General features: G+C 43.1%; 1 protein-coding gene across 1 annotated transcript in view; it reads right to left on the bottom strand.

Annotated features, from left to right (window-relative positions):
* GRIN2B (glutamate ionotropic receptor NMDA type subunit 2B) overlaps positions 1-20844 on the bottom strand; it is a 210853-nt gene that overhangs the window by 70499 nt on the left and 119510 nt on the right. Inside the window, exon 4 of the mRNA XM_085308779.1 lies at positions 4120-4234. Coding sequence (XP_085164905.1) covers positions 4120-4234 — 115 coding nt within the window. The remainder of the gene's footprint in view (positions 1-4119; positions 4235-20844) is intronic.

Here is a 20844-nt window from a genome sequence, read left to right on the forward strand (position 1 = left end):
AGTCTCTAAGACTGCTGATGGTAGGTCACAGCAAATGGCCCCATTCTCAGGGAGCACCAAAATGCGCAATGGTGTAGGAGACTAAGAGCAGCTTGTCCATGAATTTCTAATCACAGCCACACCACTGTCTGGATGTAGCAGAATGGATGCTACTAATTGATTGCAAGAGGAAGGGGAGGTAGTAGACAGGAGGAGCTGAGAGCTAATGACTGCTGTGCCCTGTCTCTGTAGAGAAAGTAGATGTGAGAGAGAGAGAGGGCAGCATGAGTTGGCTTTCATAAGAGGATCACAGATCCAGAAATTAGTCTCTATCATGTGTGGGGTTGTGGGACAGCAAAGGAGAAAGTCAAWCAGTAAATTAAAGAGAAATTCTGGGGGAGAACTCTTCCCACTCAAAACATCCTGACCTACAGACACAAAATTTAGTGCAGTACCTAGCCTCTGGTGCACCTTGTAAGACCTTGCAACTCATTCCTGCATTGAGATAGGGCCCTTTACAGGGATGTAAGGGTGGGTCTCCTTTATCACTTCTATCTGTATGCCTATTCCARTACAAGCATAGTACAGCAGGTGCAGCTAGACACGCAAAAACACTTCTAGGTGGTTCTGRCTGATGAAGTAAGAGCTCTACTAACCAGATAATTAGAAGGTAGTGTGGGAAAGCACATAGACTTCTGCCTCTAAAGAATAATCAAACAGAGAAATGAATGAAATGCAGAATGTTTGCTTATCACAAGAGGAAKCATTACTCCTGGCTACAATAGCAGGAGAGCTCAGGATGCAACTATGTTCCAAAAAAAATGGTTGCTATACTTGTTTTTGTGTGTGTGTGTGTGGTTGCCAGACCTGTGAGGTCTATTTGAAGGACATAGGAGGAGATTTATCATTATGAGGGTCTGGGGACAGCTGTAGCTTTTCTGGAGAAAGAATTACTGTTCTGAAATAACTGTTGAGTTTTTGAAGATATTTYTTCTGAAATTGGGATGAAAAATCAAAATCTCAAAAAACTGCASACTTGGAATGCTGAAATGGTTCAAGCACTGCCTGCATCTTTGCTGTTTGTTTATTTGAAAATCTATACATGTTATATACCTATATATATACTTCAYGAGATGTACTCCTCACAATCTATTTGACTTCTTTCAAGAATCAACTTCACTAACCTGCAYAGAGCAGCAAACTGTTCACTAAATCCAGAGGAGACTAATAAAAATGATCAGAAGACTAGAAAACATGACCTACCAGGAGAGACTGAACAAAYTCTTGTTTAATCTACAGCAGAGATGACTGGGAGACAACATGGTAGTAGCCTTCCCCCTTCAAAAGGAAAGACAAAAAAAGGAAGAGAATAAACAATTCTCTATGTCCACTAGAGAGATGACAAGTAGTAATGGGCTTAAACTGCAGCGAGAGAAATCTAGGTTAGACATTAGAAAAACTTTCTAGAGTAAGGAGAAAGAAGCGATGGAAGAGCTTGCCTTGGGATTTCATGGAGTTTCTAGACTCAAAAGACTTTCAGAATAGGTGAGGCAAACATCTRTCAGGAATAATTTTAGTCTAGTTCATCCCTTCCATGGGCAGAGGGAGGGACTAAATGACCTCCGGATGTTCTTTCCAGGTACAGCACCTACGATTCTATGATTAGTGTTAGAAGTGTGCAGTGATRAGATTGAGCTATAGTGAATGCACAYAGGTGGACTGAATCAGTGTTTCCAATGCAGCCTTTCATCTTCTATTGCCTGAGTGTTTGACTGGAAACTCTCCTACTCTTTGTGCAGTTTCTTCTATATATTATTTAGAAGTTGCTAGGACAAAACTCCTTGCTAATTTAACAAAAATTAGTGAGAGTTTAGCTGATTTTACATTGCRAAGAAATGCACTGAAAAATGTCTTTGGATTGTGCTAATACGATAAGTTGTGGTTTGTATTGTTGCATTGTCCAGGAGCTGCTGCTAAGGGCCAGCACTCCATTTGCCYGACTTCATGGAACAAAAAGATGATCTTAGCCACCAAGTGCTCCGTTTCACCCTTAGATTTTAATGTCTTCAACTGAATGAAGAAGATGATTAAGAACAAGGCTATGGGGTTCCAGTTATGAAGGGTATTTGTCTATGATCAGTGCATGCAGGGAATGACTTCTGTGTTTTCCAGGAAGAACTTTCCAATACAACATTCAACCAGCTCAGAGTTTGATTGTAATAGCATGATCTTCGCACGGAGCAAGACTCACTCTTCAAGGTAAAACATTTGTGCTCATTGAAGGCTGCAGGCTTTTCATASCTCTGATGAGTTATGTAATTCATCATGATCTCATTTCAATCCAGCCCCAGCTCATAAGAAATGAAGAGCTATTCTGGCTTAATGGATGCCAATGGTCCTCACGGACAGTAAAACTCAGGCAAGTCTCAGTTCCAATTCTCATATCTCAAACTCACCAGCACCCCTTCTACTAATAGTTTGGCTCAATTGARAAACCACAGATATTCTCATGGAGACTGAACAACTCCTCCTACCATTAACAGAAGTCCCCATGCTCTCACTGAGGGTGAGACAGGATAATGCATGTGGGAAGTTGGGTAAAAATGGGACTGCATTTGGCTGAGTCTCCCCAGAGCCTAAAATTCGTTCCAGTAAGAAATTCTCTACAGTCTACTACGTTAATAATCTCTAGCAGGATCCATGCTGCTACTGCCTCTTTTTCTTGTTCTGAAAACAGAATTTTCCTCTGTAAGAACAAGTTTGGTGCCAGCTGAGAACAAATTCTCCTGGACTTTGCCTCATAGACTTGATGAGCAAAGCTTGACATCAGGTCTTTTCAGTATGAGCCTTGCCTGATCACCCTTGAAGCTGACTACATGATATGTAACTAGCCTGCCTCCAAACACATCCAAGAACTGTCCTCACATGCTTATGCTATGCCATATGTTTCTCATGTTCCTGTCCCCCGGGACYTCTGCTGCCTCTCCGCTCTGCTCCTCTCTGCTGCTCTTGTCTGGTCTGCGTAATGCCAAGATCACGAGAGAGCTGTGTCTTCCTCAAGCCCAAGCACAAGCCAAGGCCTTTCACCATCTCACCAAACTCCTGCAATGACTGGGAAAACTTGGTGCCTGAAAAGCACTAGTGCAACCTTTCTTCTGCCTCCAAAACCTGTTCCTCTAGGCCTCTTCTGAATGCGCTTGTCCTGAGAGCTTTCTATTTCCTACTCATTTCCCCATGAATTTCTTCCTAGCTTTAGACACAGAGGCCACTTGCAAGCCCACAAAGGGGACAAGCAGTCAAGGACAGGAAGCTTTCTGTGACAGGTGAGGCAAGGGGGCACTTTCTAGGTCATACATGTGATCACATCCAAGCCAAGTTCTGCTCCATGCCTATTGAGTACTCTGCAGAATTCCTTCATGCTTTTGCTCTGATTTCTCACCCCATCACTTTTTCATCTCTTATTTTCTTAGCCTTCAAATTACCACCTCTATTCAGCTGATTCAAAGCCTTTGGGAATGCCTGTCTGAGCATGGACCCTTGGCATTTATGTGGGAGGTTCTTTGTACTAATACTGAAATCCACACCATTTCTAAGCTAGTTTTTTGGGTTACATGCAAACTATCCAGAAATACGCAAATTTGCATCTTTGAGCAAATTGATATGATCTCACATACACATCCTACTTAATGCATCATCCTATTGCAAATGACAGTGGTCAGAGATATTAAGCACAGTTAACACTGGCATTTTGCAAAATGTAGCTGTAGCTCAATCACAGTCATTAAGCACTCAGAATTTACTGCCTCCAAGCCATATAGAGAAATATTTTCCTTCTCTGCCACTGAAACTTCCATCACAGAGAAGGACTCTTCTCTGAAAGGCAGAAAAATTTATGTTCAGAGGTGACAGAAGGGGAAGTTGATGAATTTTTTTATGTATGCTAATGAAAGAATGTAATGGTGTCCTTTATGGAAAAGACAGCAGCCTGGGTATTGGAGATACCAGTGGCCCAAAATGCAGGGAAGTTCTGATCAGCCTTTTATCAAAGTAGAGAAGGGTGTAGGGCAGAGAATTTGAGTGGAGCCTTCCTCCATCCTCCTCCTCCCTGAGGCAGTTTGAGAATTACCAAACATGTCCTACCCTCTCCCATTTCCTCTCCTTGGTCAGAAGGATGATGACCAGCTTGGGATGCATCTGATATCCGTCCTCACTGAATGATAGATTCCTGCCTTCAAAGGTGACATTAATCAGGTACCTGCAAGAGAGAGAAAAGAGARAGGAGAATGTTAATGCTTGGGAGTTAAACCGAAACAAGGGCCTGTCTCCCTCTCTTCAGTTTAAGCCAGGAATGGTACCAACAAATATTATTCAGCTGGGGACAGTAAAGGAAAATCTAAGAGGAAGCGGGTGTTAGAAGCAGTACAATTATTCAAGGAATTGGGAGGATAAGGCAAAGCCTGGGCAATACCCTCTGTTTTGTGACTGGGATAGGGAAGCAATATACCACTCTGGCTCTTCCTGAATTCATGATAGTACACATAAGAGTCATGTGTGTATACACGTGCTTGCAGTCCTTGTTTTCCCCTTACGTCAAAGGGCAGAGGGATCCATAGCAATTAGCCGTGTAAACATGCTCCACACTCTATATTTTGTTCATTCTCCAAAGGAGATTTCACATTTCATTTGAGGACAACTATGGCCTACAGTTACAGAAGTGAAGATGGAGCCCTCTCACACATCCAGACTATGATGAGGGAAGCTGCAGAGTAGAGAAAGCAGTAGCACACCTACGAGAAGCTCCATACCTATTAGAGACAGCATGCCTTACGGGGCCCAAAGCAATTCTCTGAAACATCTTAAGAATAAGGATAGTGGATGTTGAGATAGCCCAGTTAAAGTCCTTTTCCCTAGGGATAGAGTCATGCCTTATATCCWGCAAGATCAAACTAAGGGTGATCAGCCCTGCAAATCCCTGCAGCCAACACTAATGATTGTCTTTGTCGGGAAAGGCTCCGTCACTTCTGTGCGAGGCACCCTCCTTTGGGCCATCTCATGTCAGTTACACAAATGGACTATTAAACAGACCGGGCTTCAATCTCGTTTATCCTAAGGCCTCCTCACTCAGCTCTGGCAGTGAGAAAGACCTTTAAGTGGACCAAGATTATAACTACACCCATTTCAAGGCCTTTCTGTATTGTTAGAGCATGTTAAAGTGGTGTTGCTGTAAATGAGAATCAGGTCTACCGCTTTCTTAACTGTCAGAAYGTCCAGAACGACGCTGTGGGAAAGAGGAGGAAGCAAATAGACATTTCACAGTTCAGTGACTTATAAGACATCTCCGTGGCATTCTGACAGTTTCTCCTGTTCATATATTTCACTTCAGTTCACAATCCTGTTGTGTGGAGTAGAATTTGCCTTTATACACCTGCTCTAGCACCAGTAGCATCACATCACTGTGAGAGTCAGAGGTGACCAAGTTGTCTGCAGGGCTAGCTCCGAGAGTCTGGCCTCCCATATTTTGCCCAGTTCTTTTATAAATTACACAAGGAACATTTCCATTATAGACATGAGAGGATCTTCCACTGTATTACARCACAACACCAGGAACCATTTCTATGTATTCAACTCCATTTTGTCCCTTCTGAACTTGATTTGAACCTATGTCAAGAATAAAAATAAYCTACATCCAAATTTTTGTGCTTTCAGGGTGTTCACACTGTCCCAATATTCGCACACAGAGAACTCTCTACAAATTTAAGTAAAGCATTGGTAACAGGCAAACTTTCTTGTAAAAAAAGTAGCTCAAAATTTTAGCTTYTTCCTTTTCCCAAACTCTATTTTCCTAGCTCCATCAACTGACCAAAATCATTCAGTAATCCCCCCATTACCATCACAATTAGCAGTTATGTTTACTTCTAAAGGAAGTTCCATATTCACTCCTTCTTGTGACCTTCAGGGAATGCACTGAGTGTAGGAAACACAGGCTTGAGAGAGCCCAGTGCAAAACATTGCAACAAGCTGATTTTCAAAGGTTGATTATTTGGTATTTTCCAAAATCCCAACCCATTCAGCACTCAAGCACTGAGGGAACCCCAGTCATCAGACATTTGGAAAATCTTAGTCGCATTAATTGTTTGTAGAGGTGTAAAACACACTAAGTCAGGTCCACACATGCTCTTTTCCTWGCATTCCCTTCCCGGCTGTTTGCACTGTACTGGTTCTGCAGAATATCAGGTGAAAAATGTACTGCAGTACGTGTAGTYGATCAGGCCCACGTACAGCCTCATCACTCTGCTCTGGTGGTGGGGAAGACTTCAAGCAGACCAAGATTACAGCTATACCCACTTCATGACCTCCCTGTACTGGCCACCAGAACAAAGAAAAAGTAAGACTCCAAGAAGATGAGGATGCCATTAGCCTGATGGGAGATGCAGCTTTATATGTTAGTATTCAGAAAGTAGTGCCAGCATCTAATTAAATAAACAGCAATATTAGACAGTTCTCATCCCTCTTCCCCCTCCCATCCAAAGATGATGCCATTGTGGGAATCTCCCTTGTATAGGCTGACAAGGAGAGTTCACAGAAATCAGCAAGAGATATAACACAACAGGGTATAATTTCTGTTTGTTTTCCACCAAAAAGATTAACCACTAATAATAATCAAGGAGAGATCATCAGTGACTCGATCCTTGGAGCTGCCTTGAAATTTACATTTAAAGCAGCACTAAAATCCCTCATCTCACACCTTAATGACAGAAATTACCCTCCAAATTTGGCACAATAACTCTTCAGAGGGTTTTCATTCTAACCCATTAGCAAGATGTTTACCGAAGTTCGCAGTACAGAAAAGCATCTCCTGTTTGCCCTGCTTTCTTCATTTTCCTGCAGTTTGCCCAAGCCAGTTGCTACACTGGGATGGAGGGCATGAGTGAGACCAGAGGAGCTGCTGAACTTCCTCTAATCTCCCTCTCTAACTCATCCTGGAGATCCCTAGGAGGTAGGCTGGGCAGTAGAAGGACCTGGGATAGATGCTGGTGGAAAGATGGGCCTCTAAGGACTTTGGGGGGGAGACACACGAACAAGGAACCATCACGGTCACAATAGGTTTTGACAATTCCAGCAGGGATGTAAGAAGGAGCAAGGCAGGACAGAGACAAGCTGTGACATGGGGAAGCCTGAATGTCAAAATGTCAGGACTTGAAGACTCCATGCAGGCCCAGCCAGCAATATGTTGCAGGTGGCTATGAACTTCATCACAAACTCAGCAAGGGCCATCCTCTTCAGTAGCAGCACTGCCTAAGTACACCAGCACAAGCATCAAGACCAGAAGGCTTTGCTTCCTCCATGCAATGTACACACACACCAGTTTCCAGATGGGGAACAAGAGAGTCTGGGAGAGAGGCTGGCGTGTCTGCACTGAGTCACTGGGTGGGACACAAAAAAAGAGACACAACACAAGGGAAACTTGGCTGTGTAGGTGAGATTATGCAAGATGAAACCCTGCCTGTCAGACAGTGAGGGCTTAATCCATGATTTCCTGGGTGTTTTAAACTCCATGATGAAGAGAAAGAGAGAGAGAAGGGGCAGGCAAATTAACTTAATTTGCTAGAATCACCTTTTAGCAAAGAACTTTGCTTATATGCTCATTTCTGGAGGAGCTCACTGCAAGCATAGAAGGGTCCAACCCTTCCCCAGTCCAGTGGAAACATAGCAGCTACAGTGCCCGAATTCAGCTGCACAGAAGCAAGACACACACAACACTGCGGAGAGAGGCTGGCAAGGTGAGCCCTGCTGTACGGATGAGCAGGCAGGAACAAAGAAATAAGGGACATGTCCTTGAGCACAAAGCAAGTCATTGGAAGAGCCAGTAACAAGACTCAGGGGGATGTGATTCCCCATCCCGTGCTCTGACCACTAGGTAATACCACCTGTCCTAAATTTGAGACTGTGAGCCCTGCAAGCTAATGGAGAGTGTTTCCAAGGCTGGTTTGTATAGGAAATAGAGCATTAAAACCACATCAAATGGCAAATTTAGGACCAGCAGAGTGACTATGACATTTTAAATGGTTTCAGATAGTGATGGGAAAAGCCTGGAGAAGAAAATGTGGCAGGTTGAGGGGATTTGGTGGGAGACAGGGAGGGAGTTAACCAAATTTTTCTCAATCTCAGAGACAACACTGAAGTGGATGAGCTTGAAATCAACACTAACCACTTCTACTTCTGTCTCCAGTTTCTCAGTGAGAATCAGTTCCTCTTGAAGCTATTGACTAGGTAGGTGAATTTGGACAACGCCCTGGTTCAGCCCGTAGCCCTCCCTCCCTAGCGCACGTGCACATACACACACACACACACACTCCCCCATGCACTGCCAGTGCTTGTTATGCTGAGATGCAACAAGCAGTCTGTCTGAAACAGCATGGCGATCCTAATATCAACCACTTTCCTGAGTAAGACCAACCATATAAATAAAACAGCCTCTCCAGTGTCAGCGTCGGGGAATCATCTCAGCAGTCCAGCATACAAGTGAAGAATAAAAGGAGGACGAGAGTGTAGGTGGAGGGCAGGAAGGGAAAAGCCAAGGGATACCTCTGACAGAGAGAATTTGCAGGGTAAAGGGCAGATGGAGTTTTATGTGGAATAAGGGAAGGTAACACAGGCTATCATCAAGCTCTTCATAAACTCACCGTAAAGTGAAATAATGAGGCTAGTTTGGCAGCGTAAGAAAGCAATGTGGTGAAGGCAGTGCAAGGCCTTTGCCTCCTAAGATCTGCCTGTTAAAATAGCCTTTTTTTCCCCCCTACAGACGGCATCAAATAGCTATTGGCCAGAGTTACTGGGGATAGGAGTGGCTGCCTGCCAAGGCCATCTTCGTGCCCAGGGAAAACCAAAGACTAGAGTTTCTGGCATGCTGGTGCCAGAAGCCACAGGTCCAAACCATGTACGTTATCCAGGCCCCAGCAACACCTTGCTTGGCATGGGTAGATGCAAACAGCCTTGGCAGGGTGCATTATTCCTGCCTGCCACAGTGCCTGGGAGCCCCAGCCTGGCTTCTGCCTGCACAAGGCCTGATAGGTAGTAAAGTGGGTGGGTTTAAAGGATAAGCAAAAGGGAGTTTAGTACTAGAGTATTTATCTGCAAAGAGGAATTCTGACCTTCATATGGCAAATGATGCATAAATAAAGGATTAACCAGTGCTAACTATGCTGTTAATAGCTTCTGCTCTCATTGAAAGACTGAAATAGCGTGGAAATTTTTTAATGGGAAAACTGCAGCCGATCCTGTCAACTTCTGATTTAAACCTTCATTCCCGCAAACCCTTGGGAAGCTTAAAATAATACGGGTGTTATTTCTGCATACCTTTGCTTGGCATTTCAGTGGCTACCTGTGCCTCAGAGTACAACCAATAAATCCACATCAGCCATCTAGACCCAGCTGCAAGTACATGAGATCTCTCAAGATAAGGCAGTCCCCAGGGAATACCGAATCCAATTGCTCGTGCTTTTCCTGGGCCTCAGATAAAACTCCTCCATCCTTTGTACTGACCTGGACTGAGCTATCACTCCTCCTTTCAGAGACTCTCCCATCACTTATCCCCCCTGTGCTCAGCCAGCCTACTGTGCTGCCTCCCACTGCTGCGGTGCCCATGGCTTGTTAAGTTGTGAAATGCAGGCACAGCTGGCTGCATTTGTGGAACATCTGGCCATTGTCATGTACAATTTACAGCAAAAGAATTGCATGCAAAAGCATGAGTGCAACTGATTTAACATAATATGGGGCATAGACTCTGCTCTTTCCGATGTCATGAGGTAGAAAAAAAAAACAAAAAAGAAAAGAAAGAAACAGCCATTAACTAGAAAAAAATACTTAAAGGATCAGCATCTGATTCTTCCTTATTTACTCCTTTTTCTCTCAGTGTTAATACTGAATTTGAGGAGATGTGCTGCAAGAAAGTAAGTGTAAAAAAGAGAACAATCACATTTCAAATTGTGCAGGCATCCTGCACCAGAAAATYTGTCCACGCTACATACTTTTGATACTATTGGGAAACCATCTGATCAGCAGGCTTTAGAGGAACACCCAAAATTCAAAATTATTTTCTTTGTGCAAAGAGTTTAGGAGAGCATCTAGATTAGGAAAGTTCTTTCATATCCCTCGGGCTACAAGATTACAGAGATATAAGAGATTAATTCAGTTTATCCCTGCTRTCCACATCTTTTTAAAACACAGGAGGGCGGATCCTGGGCCAGAATAAATCAGTGATATTCAGCTGATGTCAATGGAGTGATACTATCTGGTCAGCTGAGCTTCTGACCTCTCACCCTTAGGAGTTTGAGTTTTCCTCATGTTTTATTCTGACCCGTGAAACATCCATTTCTGGTGGGAGAGAGATTTTTACTGATCTCTCTTTGTTGTTTCTCCATCTTACTCTACAAAGATGTTTTGAAAACAATGTACTTGCGTGCTAAGATTTCCCAGCAACTGCTCCCATATGCTATAGAAGGATGATTTTTTCCCCATCACTCCCACTTTCAAATATTTTAGAAATAGTTCTTTCATTTTATTTCACATTTCCTCCATTTATGTACCATGGACATGTCACTTCAGAAAGATTCTGAGCTGACAGTCCCTGGAGACTGAGGATGTATTTATCCTTAGAGTATAGGGAGCCAGAGCAATGGCTGGCCACTTTTCTACATATATTGCTTGATCCTAATGAGAGAGGACCATTCCTGAGAATGAGAAGTTCACTTCCGACAGCCTTTACAGTCTGTAAACTCTCTCTTGAAAATGCTAAGAGGAGTCAAGTGCAGTAGCACAGGGTTTTGCAGCATGGACAATTATCCATCAGGAAGCAGACGGAGGCAGGGCTTGTTGTACAGGGTCACTGAATTACCCCCGCAGAGAACATGAGGTTGACTCCAAACTAGGACAGAAATTATATTCATGACACCTGGGTGAAAGGCTGCTTGTCTCACTGCTTCCCAGAGCTTCAGAGTTTCCATGATAACTTTTCCTTTCTGTGTAGCTAAAACTATCTAGGACCTAATTTCCCATTCTTTTTTGTCCTATGTAGTCATTACCTTTGATTGAAAGAGAGGTTGTCATTCAGTTCAAGTGCCATTTTACATTCTCTTTGCCAGGGTGCTGCTCATAGTATCAAGGCTGGACTGTGAGAGCTAGGTCACTCATAGGAAAAATAGATATAGGTTAGGATGAGGTGACCTCTTTATGGAGAAAAGGGCCGGACAAGTCTTCATTTCTCCCCTGTCTCTGCTGTGTCTGTTCCAGTAATATCTTGAAAACTCAGCCAAAGCCTAACATTTCTCTTATACACATCCTGATTGGCCTATTTTCACAAATGTCAGAGCCAGGAAAAATTGTTTATCAATGGGAAAGTGGGCTAAAAACTGCAAAAATATTTTCCTTACTGAGAACAGCAGCACGTCAAAAAAAGGGATATTACTGGCGATTTAGTCTGACCAGGTCTCGAGAAGGAGCAATAGGAACATAGAGCTCCCATTCTCCTAATCACAAGAGATAGCAAATAAAATTTCTGTATCAGAATATTCCATTTTCAAACCAAAATATTAAATTTTCAACACTTCTTTAAAAATTGTTAATTTTGCTGGGAAAATTACAGTTCCAGCTGGCTAGACAATAGACCTCTAAACCTTCAATGAAGTCTTCTGGCTTCATTGGAAAAAGAACTGAAACAAGGAAAAGCGTATTCAGAGAAAATTCTAATTAAAGCAGAAAACATCTATAAATGTCRTAAGAAATCAGTCTATTCTCAGGAAGCTTTTTCATCCATAAATCTTAGGTAAAAACAAATATACTTCTGAACTGACTCACCAAACCTTTAAGTAATAGAAAATACCTAATAGAGAATAGCTTTAAGGTCAAAATTGTTACAGTGACTGGATAAAATACACACTAAACCTTTAGTCTAAAGGTGGATTAAGCCACAAACTTTAACTGAGGTAATAAATCCCTGCYGCTTTTTAAAGTATTATTTTTGATTTCCACAGTCTTCCATCCTTCGTTATTCATCAGGAACAGATATTATATCACTTTTCTCCTAAGTAAAACTGGTCTCCAAGGTATTTCTGTCCCATCTGAAAGGACTAAAAGCTGGCTGTGGTAGATTTACATGAGGCAGTAAAAGCACAGAAAATTACATTTGTCAGAAAACAGCAACAGGCCATAATTATGTCTTGGCATCCACTGAACAGGTCACTGGTGGAAGCCATGCTGCTATGAACAGGCAAACACCGAAAGGTTAAGAGATGTCATTCAGATCTGTTTATCTGTCTTAGGGCATAGTCACACAAACATTGATAGGACAAACAGTCACAGAACAGAAGTCAAACAAGTCTCTTTACAGTAATTCTTCACCTAGGATGATGTTTTTTGAGCTTTCTCAATTTGCAGATCCTTAAAAATATTCCGGTAGAATGATAGGCTCCATACAGTGAATTTAATCCTACTGATGACAATCTTATTAATCATTTTTGTAATTCTTTAAAAATCTCCTGTGGACCTACATGGCTATGGATGACAGCTTAAAACAATTGGCCAACTGCAGATGCATGTGAAGAGACCTTCGGTCTTCTGAACATTCCTGGTATTCTGGGAGTTAAAGATAAGAATATCTCAATATTTATCCAGAGCTCATTCTAGTTTCTGTCCTGGGAGYCAAGATCAGAAACTGGGTGAGCACACCAATTTCCCTCTAGAGTTTTGCAGGCTTTCTTGCTTCCAGACAGACCACTCAAATCTGGCAGGAGACTTCCTGTCACTACTGCCAGAGACCAAGCACCACTAAAGCAGCTGAAGAGACTGAAATAAATCCCTTTGTTTTCTCTAAAACAGCRGAATAACTTAACTTTTTCAACCCATCAAAAAAACTGCAAGTAACTTTGGGGTTATTCAATGTTTATAAAGTGTTGAAAGCATTCAAGGTATTTGCAAGAACAAAAAATTTGCAGTATTTGCAAAAATGAGTCACTGCCTGTAAGAACACTTGATCTGAAGTGTGTGGCTGGATTTTCATGGGTCTGAAGTAGTTGAGCCAAGATGGCACCCTATTAGTTTCTTCCCATCCGTATCGCATGTCCAATGGAGAATCGATTAAAACAAACAAATAATCACTTCTGTCAGTAATTATATGGGGGTTCAAATTCTGCTGTTCCTCCTTTGTCAGAGGAGCCAATTCTCTCTACTCACTCCCTCTCCCTCCTCTCTCTTTCTCTCCCTCCGTGGGTTGATGTTTCCATGGAAACATGTTCTTTAGTGCCACTGAAATTATATTGCATTTAAAGCATTAACCCTTCCTTGGGCTGAGGAAGGTCTCAGAACAATTACGATTCTTTCTTTTACCCCTCCCCTTTAAACTTCCTTGCGATTTTTTTTCTTGCAACTTTAGGAAAACCTCATTCTTCTTAAGAAGACTTCATAGCTAGGATTTGTATAACAAAGGGTGCAGGATGCATCAGCAGTGGGGCAGAGTCTAATTTAAGATTTCTATTTTTTTATTTATTTTTACACAAAGCCATTAATGTATTTCTCTCCACACAACATGCAAACAAGAAAAATGCTACAATAGCAAAGAAAGCCAAGAGTGAGACACAACGAGAAGCAAGCAAGTCCCAAGCTGACACACAGGAAGAATACATCTTCAATAAATATCAGAGCAGAAGCACTAAACCCCCTTGTAACGCCATGCCAAGCAGCAGTTTCTGCACTGCAAAGTGTCATAGTCTCAGGTCTCACCACTCCTTCTTGAGCCACTTCTTTTCTTCATAATCATGTCTGTAATTAGTCACTCGTGTCTTTACTTGCAGTTAGCACTCCAACCACTATTGTAATGTTCAGTGCAATCAGTACCCTCATCACTACCAGCACTCAAACTGCCATCTCTGCTGTCCTTTCTGTTGGCCCTCTAATGCTACCTGTCACCTTCACCAGCACTTCCAGCACAGCCACTGCCAGGGAACTATGGTCTTCATTGTATCCAGCCAAAGCACACACACACAACCACTAGCATTTTGTGTGCACTCATGGTGGGCAAGGAAGGCTTTGAAAATCAGTGACTCCTCATCCAGTTGCTCCCTGGATGATCCTAGATTAGTTTACGCTGCATCACCTTTCCTGGCCATCCATTTCCTTCTGTCTTCCTGGAGACTAAAAATCAGTCTGCCAATCCTCACTCCCTAGCCTCTGCTTACCCCCACCCCAATCACAGCCATAACCTCTCTGTGCCCTTCCCCTGATGTTATCTGTACTGCAAATACTGTGACGATCCAAAAGGGAAATAAATACGAAGAATCTCTTTTCAGTCTGGGTTCCTATACTAATACACTCCTCCTTTCTGCCCCATCGCATGGTCCAACAGCTTCCAATCCATTTATGTTACCTCTGCCTGCACAGCTACAGAGTCCATATTCCCCTGCACCATCTATTTTGGGTTTCCCAATGCATGCTGAATGCCTCAAGCATATCTCACCACTCTCAACTCTAGCACCACAAGTCAGGGTGCAAAGCCTCCTGCTTTGAGCTGGGTGCGTATGTAGTGTTGTGAGGATGAAGTAGTGTGGGAGGAAGATGCTATTCTGAAAGGAATGATAAATATGGATAATAAACTCAACCAAAGTCTTTTCTGCCTGTCTCTAGTGGGTTCCCAATATGGGTGATAGAAATATCATGGGTACATTTTGAACACGGCTGGGAACACTGCCAAAGTCCTACTCAGAGTTCACACATTTACATCATTTATATCACATCCGACTTGTGCTTTGTATTATTAACTTTGTAGAGTGTTTTGGGATGCAGTTTGTAGGATGTAGTTTTCCACATGCAGACTATGTGAAACAAAGGTACATTCTCTCTCTAGCTTCCTCTTGCTATAAGACAGACTAATGTCTGGGGCTATGCAAGCTATTGATAAGCACAGGAGGTCTACTGTGTCTGCTAATACAGTCTGTGCACTCTCAGGTTCTCAAGCAGTGCTCTGGAAAATATTTTAGGATCCATCTCTGGGGCCCAAAAGATGCAAAAAGAAGAAATATTTGCCTTCAGGTCACCAGTCCAGATTGGTAGACTGAAGATTTTTTCTCTGCCATTGGATGTCCAAGAACCTCTATGGAATGTTCAGATGGGGTCCTTGGGGTGACAGGCACTGTGACTACTCGGACCTCTTCTGCAGCAGTTTTTTTTTTTTTTTTTAAGATAAATGTAAAAGATATATGTAGGAGACCAGCTCCCCAAAAAGTGTGACTGAAGAAATCCTGTTTGCTAGAACAGAATAAAGGCATATTGACAAGGATAGTTGTAGAGGGGCCAGCATTGCTGATAGATCAAGCCTTTGGCTTTCTGCAGGACGGACCACAGCCTGTGGCAGCTGAAAATCCATCACCTTCCAGGAATTCATGCAAGAGAAGAGAATTACCCAGCATGGTGACTTTATGACTTTCTAAATCAATAATTTTTCCAACAGTGTGAAAATACTCCAGGTTATACTTCATCACCTACTCCAGGTGCGCCATTTAGGCTCTGTGACTATTGTACCATCAGAAGCCAGGAAAGCAGCAAATGACTCAGATATTGCCTGATACACACAATGGGGAGACATAACTGCAATGCATAGGTTACACGCCTGAAGTACAGTCACAGAACGTAGTTGTCTGCCGTCTTCAAAAAAAAAAAAAAAAAAAAAAAAGACTCGCATCCTTATTGTTTCCTGAACAAGGAAAGAGAGAGACAGAGTCTAATAACTCTTTGCAGCTGCTTCACCAGTAAAGTAAATGTGCCCATTTACTCTGGAGCTGCACTTGATCCTGAATTACTTCTCTGCTTTTTTTCCTGGAAAAGGTCAGTTTAAAGAAGCCTCAGGCATGATGCTAATATTGCCTCCAACAGAAGACTCTCAAAAGGTCTGAAATAAGTATAAGGTCCATATATGGGATTTCTTCCCCTGCTCCCTTCTGAACAGTCAGAGGAGGAAATATCTCAAGAATATTCCTTTCCTCAAGAGATTTCTAGGACTCTTCAGACCTAGAAATATTTTGAATAAGATATTCCAACATGTATCTGGGATTCCCAAGCCACAATGCCCACTGATGGAAGCCTGAACACAGCATAGATGGAAACGGTAAGCATGCTGTGAGTGAAACCAGTACATTCCCATGGAGAGCGCAGCAGAGGGTCAACTCCCCAGATCACGGCTACCTTCAATTCAACCAACTCTACTACTCAGGGCAGCAAAGCTAGAGGAGCGTACTATCTTTTATCAAAGATATATAGCCAGGTAATTTCAATTTCAGCAGAAACCTGCACTTCCCTGATTTTACTTTTATTGGTGCCTAAGTAAAACTAAAATTCAGCCTGCAAATCTCACACAGAAGTCCTGACAGAGTGTGGACATACCCTGAAAGGTTGGGATATACCATGAGTGCCAGATGGGGTGATGTGGGCTGTAGTTCTGGTCTCATTCAGAACRGTACCTTAGGCTGCATCATTTCCATAGCTCTTGCTGTGCACATATTGTGGGAGCGTATGAGTTGTCTGCACCCTTTTCTACTGGCAACACTCACTATGATCATTTTGGAAAAAGTAACCTCCAGAGGAGGCATCTTTCAGAAATCTCTCACTCCCACTTTGATTGCAACATGACTTCAGAGCTGAAACATCATAGCTTCAGGCTCCCAGCTCTAAATAATATGGCCCCTTGAAAAGAAAAAAAGAATTTGTAATATCCTGTGTCACATAAACACTTCTTAGAGCAGAGAGGTAACCCATACCTGATTGGGGCATTCATCATGCTGGAATTCCCCTTCGCAGCATCCTACCATCCTCCTTCTCGGAGGACTTCAGAGTACAAGACAGAGAAAATTCCCTCATGCCCTCCAAGGACCAGGTTTCAAAGAGGCAGATGGAGCCTCCCCCACCCACACATTAAGCTGAAAATCAAACTTTTAACCCCCCTCCCCCAAAAAAAGAAAGAAAAAAAGGTGGGGGGGGAGGAGGGAGGATATCTCTGAAATTCTATATGGATTATAACTTTTCCATGGCAACAGGCTTCAGATGCAGGAGGTACAGGGTGGGGGGCCAAGAGCGCAGTGAAGGGAGCTCACAGCACTGGGTGCCATTGCCATGAGAACCCTGTGGCATCACAGCCAATAGCCAGGATGCCCAAAACAGCCCCAGAGGGAGGCCACCAGAGAGGCCAGAGGTGCTGGGGACCCAGTTGGCCACTGGCAAGGAGAAGAAGCCCCAGCAGCCATGTTCCTCCTTCCCTGGCACCCATGGCCCAAGAGTGCCACCCTGCCTCACAGTGCCCTCACCTCTGCCAGGCTCAGCTGAATTGGACAGAGCTGCAGATTGGGAGGAAATTCAGACCTGCAAACAAAAAAAGCAGGGAGCATGTGGGAAGCAACAAGGCAAAGAGAGATAATTTTCTGATAGCCTTTCCACCTTCTGAAGTTGCTTTCCACCTTTCTGGATCTGTTTSGACCACACAAATGTATTTGTTTTCACACCACAGATGGCTGTAAAAAGAGATGTCACTCCTAATCACTGAAATTGAGATGGAAATGTTACTTCCCTGCAGACGTAGCTGCTGAGGCAAGAAAGAGGGCTTGTGTCTGGCTAAAAGTTGCCTGGTCCCTGTTTGCACAGGACCATATCCCTTGCAATTGATCTGCCCCACACAGTACAGCAAACGTCCCAACATATCTCTAAGACATGACAGATGGCACCATGTTGTAGCCAAGTAAAAAATTAGAGGAGTTTCTGCTAATGGAAATTAAGCATACTATGAAATGAGTTAATACCTCATTCTTACCTGCTTCTGAACACTTGGAGGGCAAGAAATTGGAGAAATAAATGATTAGCYGTTCACACCCTTTGCATACCATGTTTCAACAGAAGCCTTTTACTGCCATAAGAAATTGTTAAAGCTAGGTTTGGGAACAAGAACTTAAAAAGAGCTGGCAACTTCTATGAACCCTTGCTAGTATTTATAGTTGTACTCCTAGGATGATAAGGGATGGATGAGTCGTTTCAGGCTGCAGACGGCTGCAGACGGCAGGAAGGAATTGACTCCTACTCCAACCACACAACTGGCTAAGCAAATTGTGGAGGAAGGTTCCCTTCTCCTGAAGCATCTGTTATCACCCATCTGATTGCACAATGAATCAGTAGTATAAGGACAGGCCACTGTGAGGGTGGGGAAAGAGGGAGAGAAAGATTGCAAATTAGACAGTTATAAAGCAAGCAGATGCCAGTTTCCACTTTGTCAGAGAAAAGGACATGGACTAGACTAAAGGAAAGGGTCTGGCTTTCATACTTTTAAGTAAGCGTTTATATTACTGCTGATGGTATAGCAAAGGTGAAGTAGCTTGATTTAAATGCAACAATAACTTGGTATTCCTGCATATCTTTGAGAGCAAAGTATATGTAGCTCTGCACTCTACATATACTGGAATCATTCATCTCCCTAAATCATCTGCACTGATGCGGATGAGAAACGAGGCAGCCAGCCTGTACTGGCAATGCTACAGAACTATTCAACAGAAGCAAGATCCTCACTCTTACACACTATGAGCAGAGAGACCAACCATAGCTCTGCTAGTCCACCAAGTGATTTATCTGTGCTGCTTTGCTTGTTCCTGAGAATGGAAACCAAGCCCAGACAATCTAACTACTTCTAACCCATCCTCACCAGTGGTCATGTTAGCTGAGATAAAGGGAACGAGCACAGATGATGGCAGTATTTCCTCCATTTTTCCTGGTGAGGAAGGAGCAGATTCCCTACAACTGACTGACTCTTCTGAACTCCGTGATTTCCCAAGTGTCTAATACAAAGTTACCAATATGATGCCTTCATGAACTCAGTATCAGCCTTAAAATTAGTAATATGGGACTAAGCTCCTACCTGTACTATGGATTGGAGCTGGAAACCAGCCTGTGCTTTGGAGGAGGAAAGAGAAAATGATGCTAATGATCCATTTTGGACTTAAATAATGAACCTGTGGATATGGAGAAGAGTCAGTATGGGATTCAGTTTTTTTATATGGACGTCATAAAGAAGTCAACCCCAAATATTTGCTCCTTGGCCTCATCACCATAATTACTCTTCAGGGAATCTGAGAGAGTCCTTGCAGCCCTCTGTGGGGACTGGGAAAGCCTCAGACAGCACGTCCCACATATGGGACRCACATGTTAAAATGGGCTTCTACTTCTGAGCTCAGCAGGGGCTGCCATGCAGCRCACTCACATCAGCTTCTGTTCACTAAGATCGGACACCAGCGTTTTATTGGTCAGAGACAATACCAAAGAGGAGCTTTTCTCTGGGAGCTGGATGCCTATGAGCTACTTTGTGCATGGCACTGAACTTTTCTTATCYATGTGTCTCATGTATCTGTGTCCCCCTTCACAGAAATTGAGACAGTATTAAATACGGACCCATATCACTTACAGGCACTCTGCTGGCCCATCTGTGAAATTGTTCTCTGCCTCTCAAAGGCATGTGTAAGAAACGGTCTCTTCCCCTCCTCCTCATCTTCTGTTGACAGATCAGGTCTGTCAGCTTGTCAGCTCTCATTGGGCACTRTTTGACATAAGTCCACATCGGGGCAGTGAAAATCTGTTTGCAGTCAGCTCTTCCAATAGCTCCTGCTGGAGAGGGGAGGCTGACCCACTCCAAAAAATGCTGCCTCTGCTGACTACAAAAAGGCCATGGATGATAGTGGTGTCAGAAAACAGCATGAGCCAGTGTGACAACTTTACAGGTTTGTTTAGGGTCTGTTGGACAGGAGTAGGGGGGAAGTCTGAGGCCCAGGAAGGGGACCTCATGGCTCCTGGATCCCTGAAACTCTCTGTGGCTTGCCACACACAGACACTGCCACCAAGACCAGTAGTCAGTGACTAAGAGGAAGATATACAGCAAAGGTTGTACTGGGATGCAGCTCAGTGGCATGGGCCCTGGAATACTGTTTTGAGCATCGCTGGCCTCTCAAGTTGAAAATGTCATCTGTCAATCCCAGGCTCACTCCATCTGGAGCAGCTCTGACAGGTGTAGCTGAGAAGGGACATCAGAGGCTAGCTATGCCTGCAGTGCCTCCAAAGGATAGTACAGTACCAAAGGATGTTACATCAAGTAGTCAGTCACTCAAAATACGGTTTCTTGACTCTGCTTTTTTAACATCTAAAAAAATTATACTGCCTGATATCCCTGAAAATCCTTCTCAGAATCTTTATAGAAAGCCAGAATCCAAGACATACTAACTTTCACAATATCATAGGAGGAAAATATTAGATGATTAGAAATATTTACTTTGTAATCACAATCTCCATCTCTCCACTTCCCTTCACTTTGTTCTGACATGAGAAAAAATCATGCCAGAATACCTGGATCTCTAAGAAGAAACTGAAAWGCTGTAATGGGAGCTGTTCTCCAGCATGGACAGTTCAGAGACTGAGAAGACTGATTCCAGCCCAAAGAGGTTCCCAAAAGGAACTATTTTGGTACTGATATTGGTGGGGAAGGAAGGAACTGTGCTGAAAAATTCACCTACAGGTCCAGTTCCAGCTGCAATTCCACTTCCCTCACCTAGCAAGCACTCATTCCCAAAGGCAAATGTTTTGACCTCATTTGGCATTGTAACCCTTGATTGGCAAAACACTTCTGTAGATGAGCTTCTCAAATTGCAGTTTTGTACTCTCCTACTAGGTGAGGTTTGTTTAGGCCCTGAAAGGATAAACATTTGATTGGATTTCTGTGCCTAGAAGACAATATTCCAGATACTATTCAGTTCCACCATACTACTTGCTGTAAGATGAGGAAAAAAAAAAAAAAAAAAAAAA

The sequence above is a fragment of the Rhea americana genome, unplaced genomic scaffold (genome assembly GCF_003343005.1).
Source record: "Rhea americana isolate MKP2758 unplaced genomic scaffold, rheAme1 scaffold_281, whole genome shotgun sequence".
In the NCBI taxonomy this organism is placed as follows: Eukaryota; Metazoa; Chordata; class Aves; order Rheiformes; family Rheidae; genus Rhea; species Rhea americana.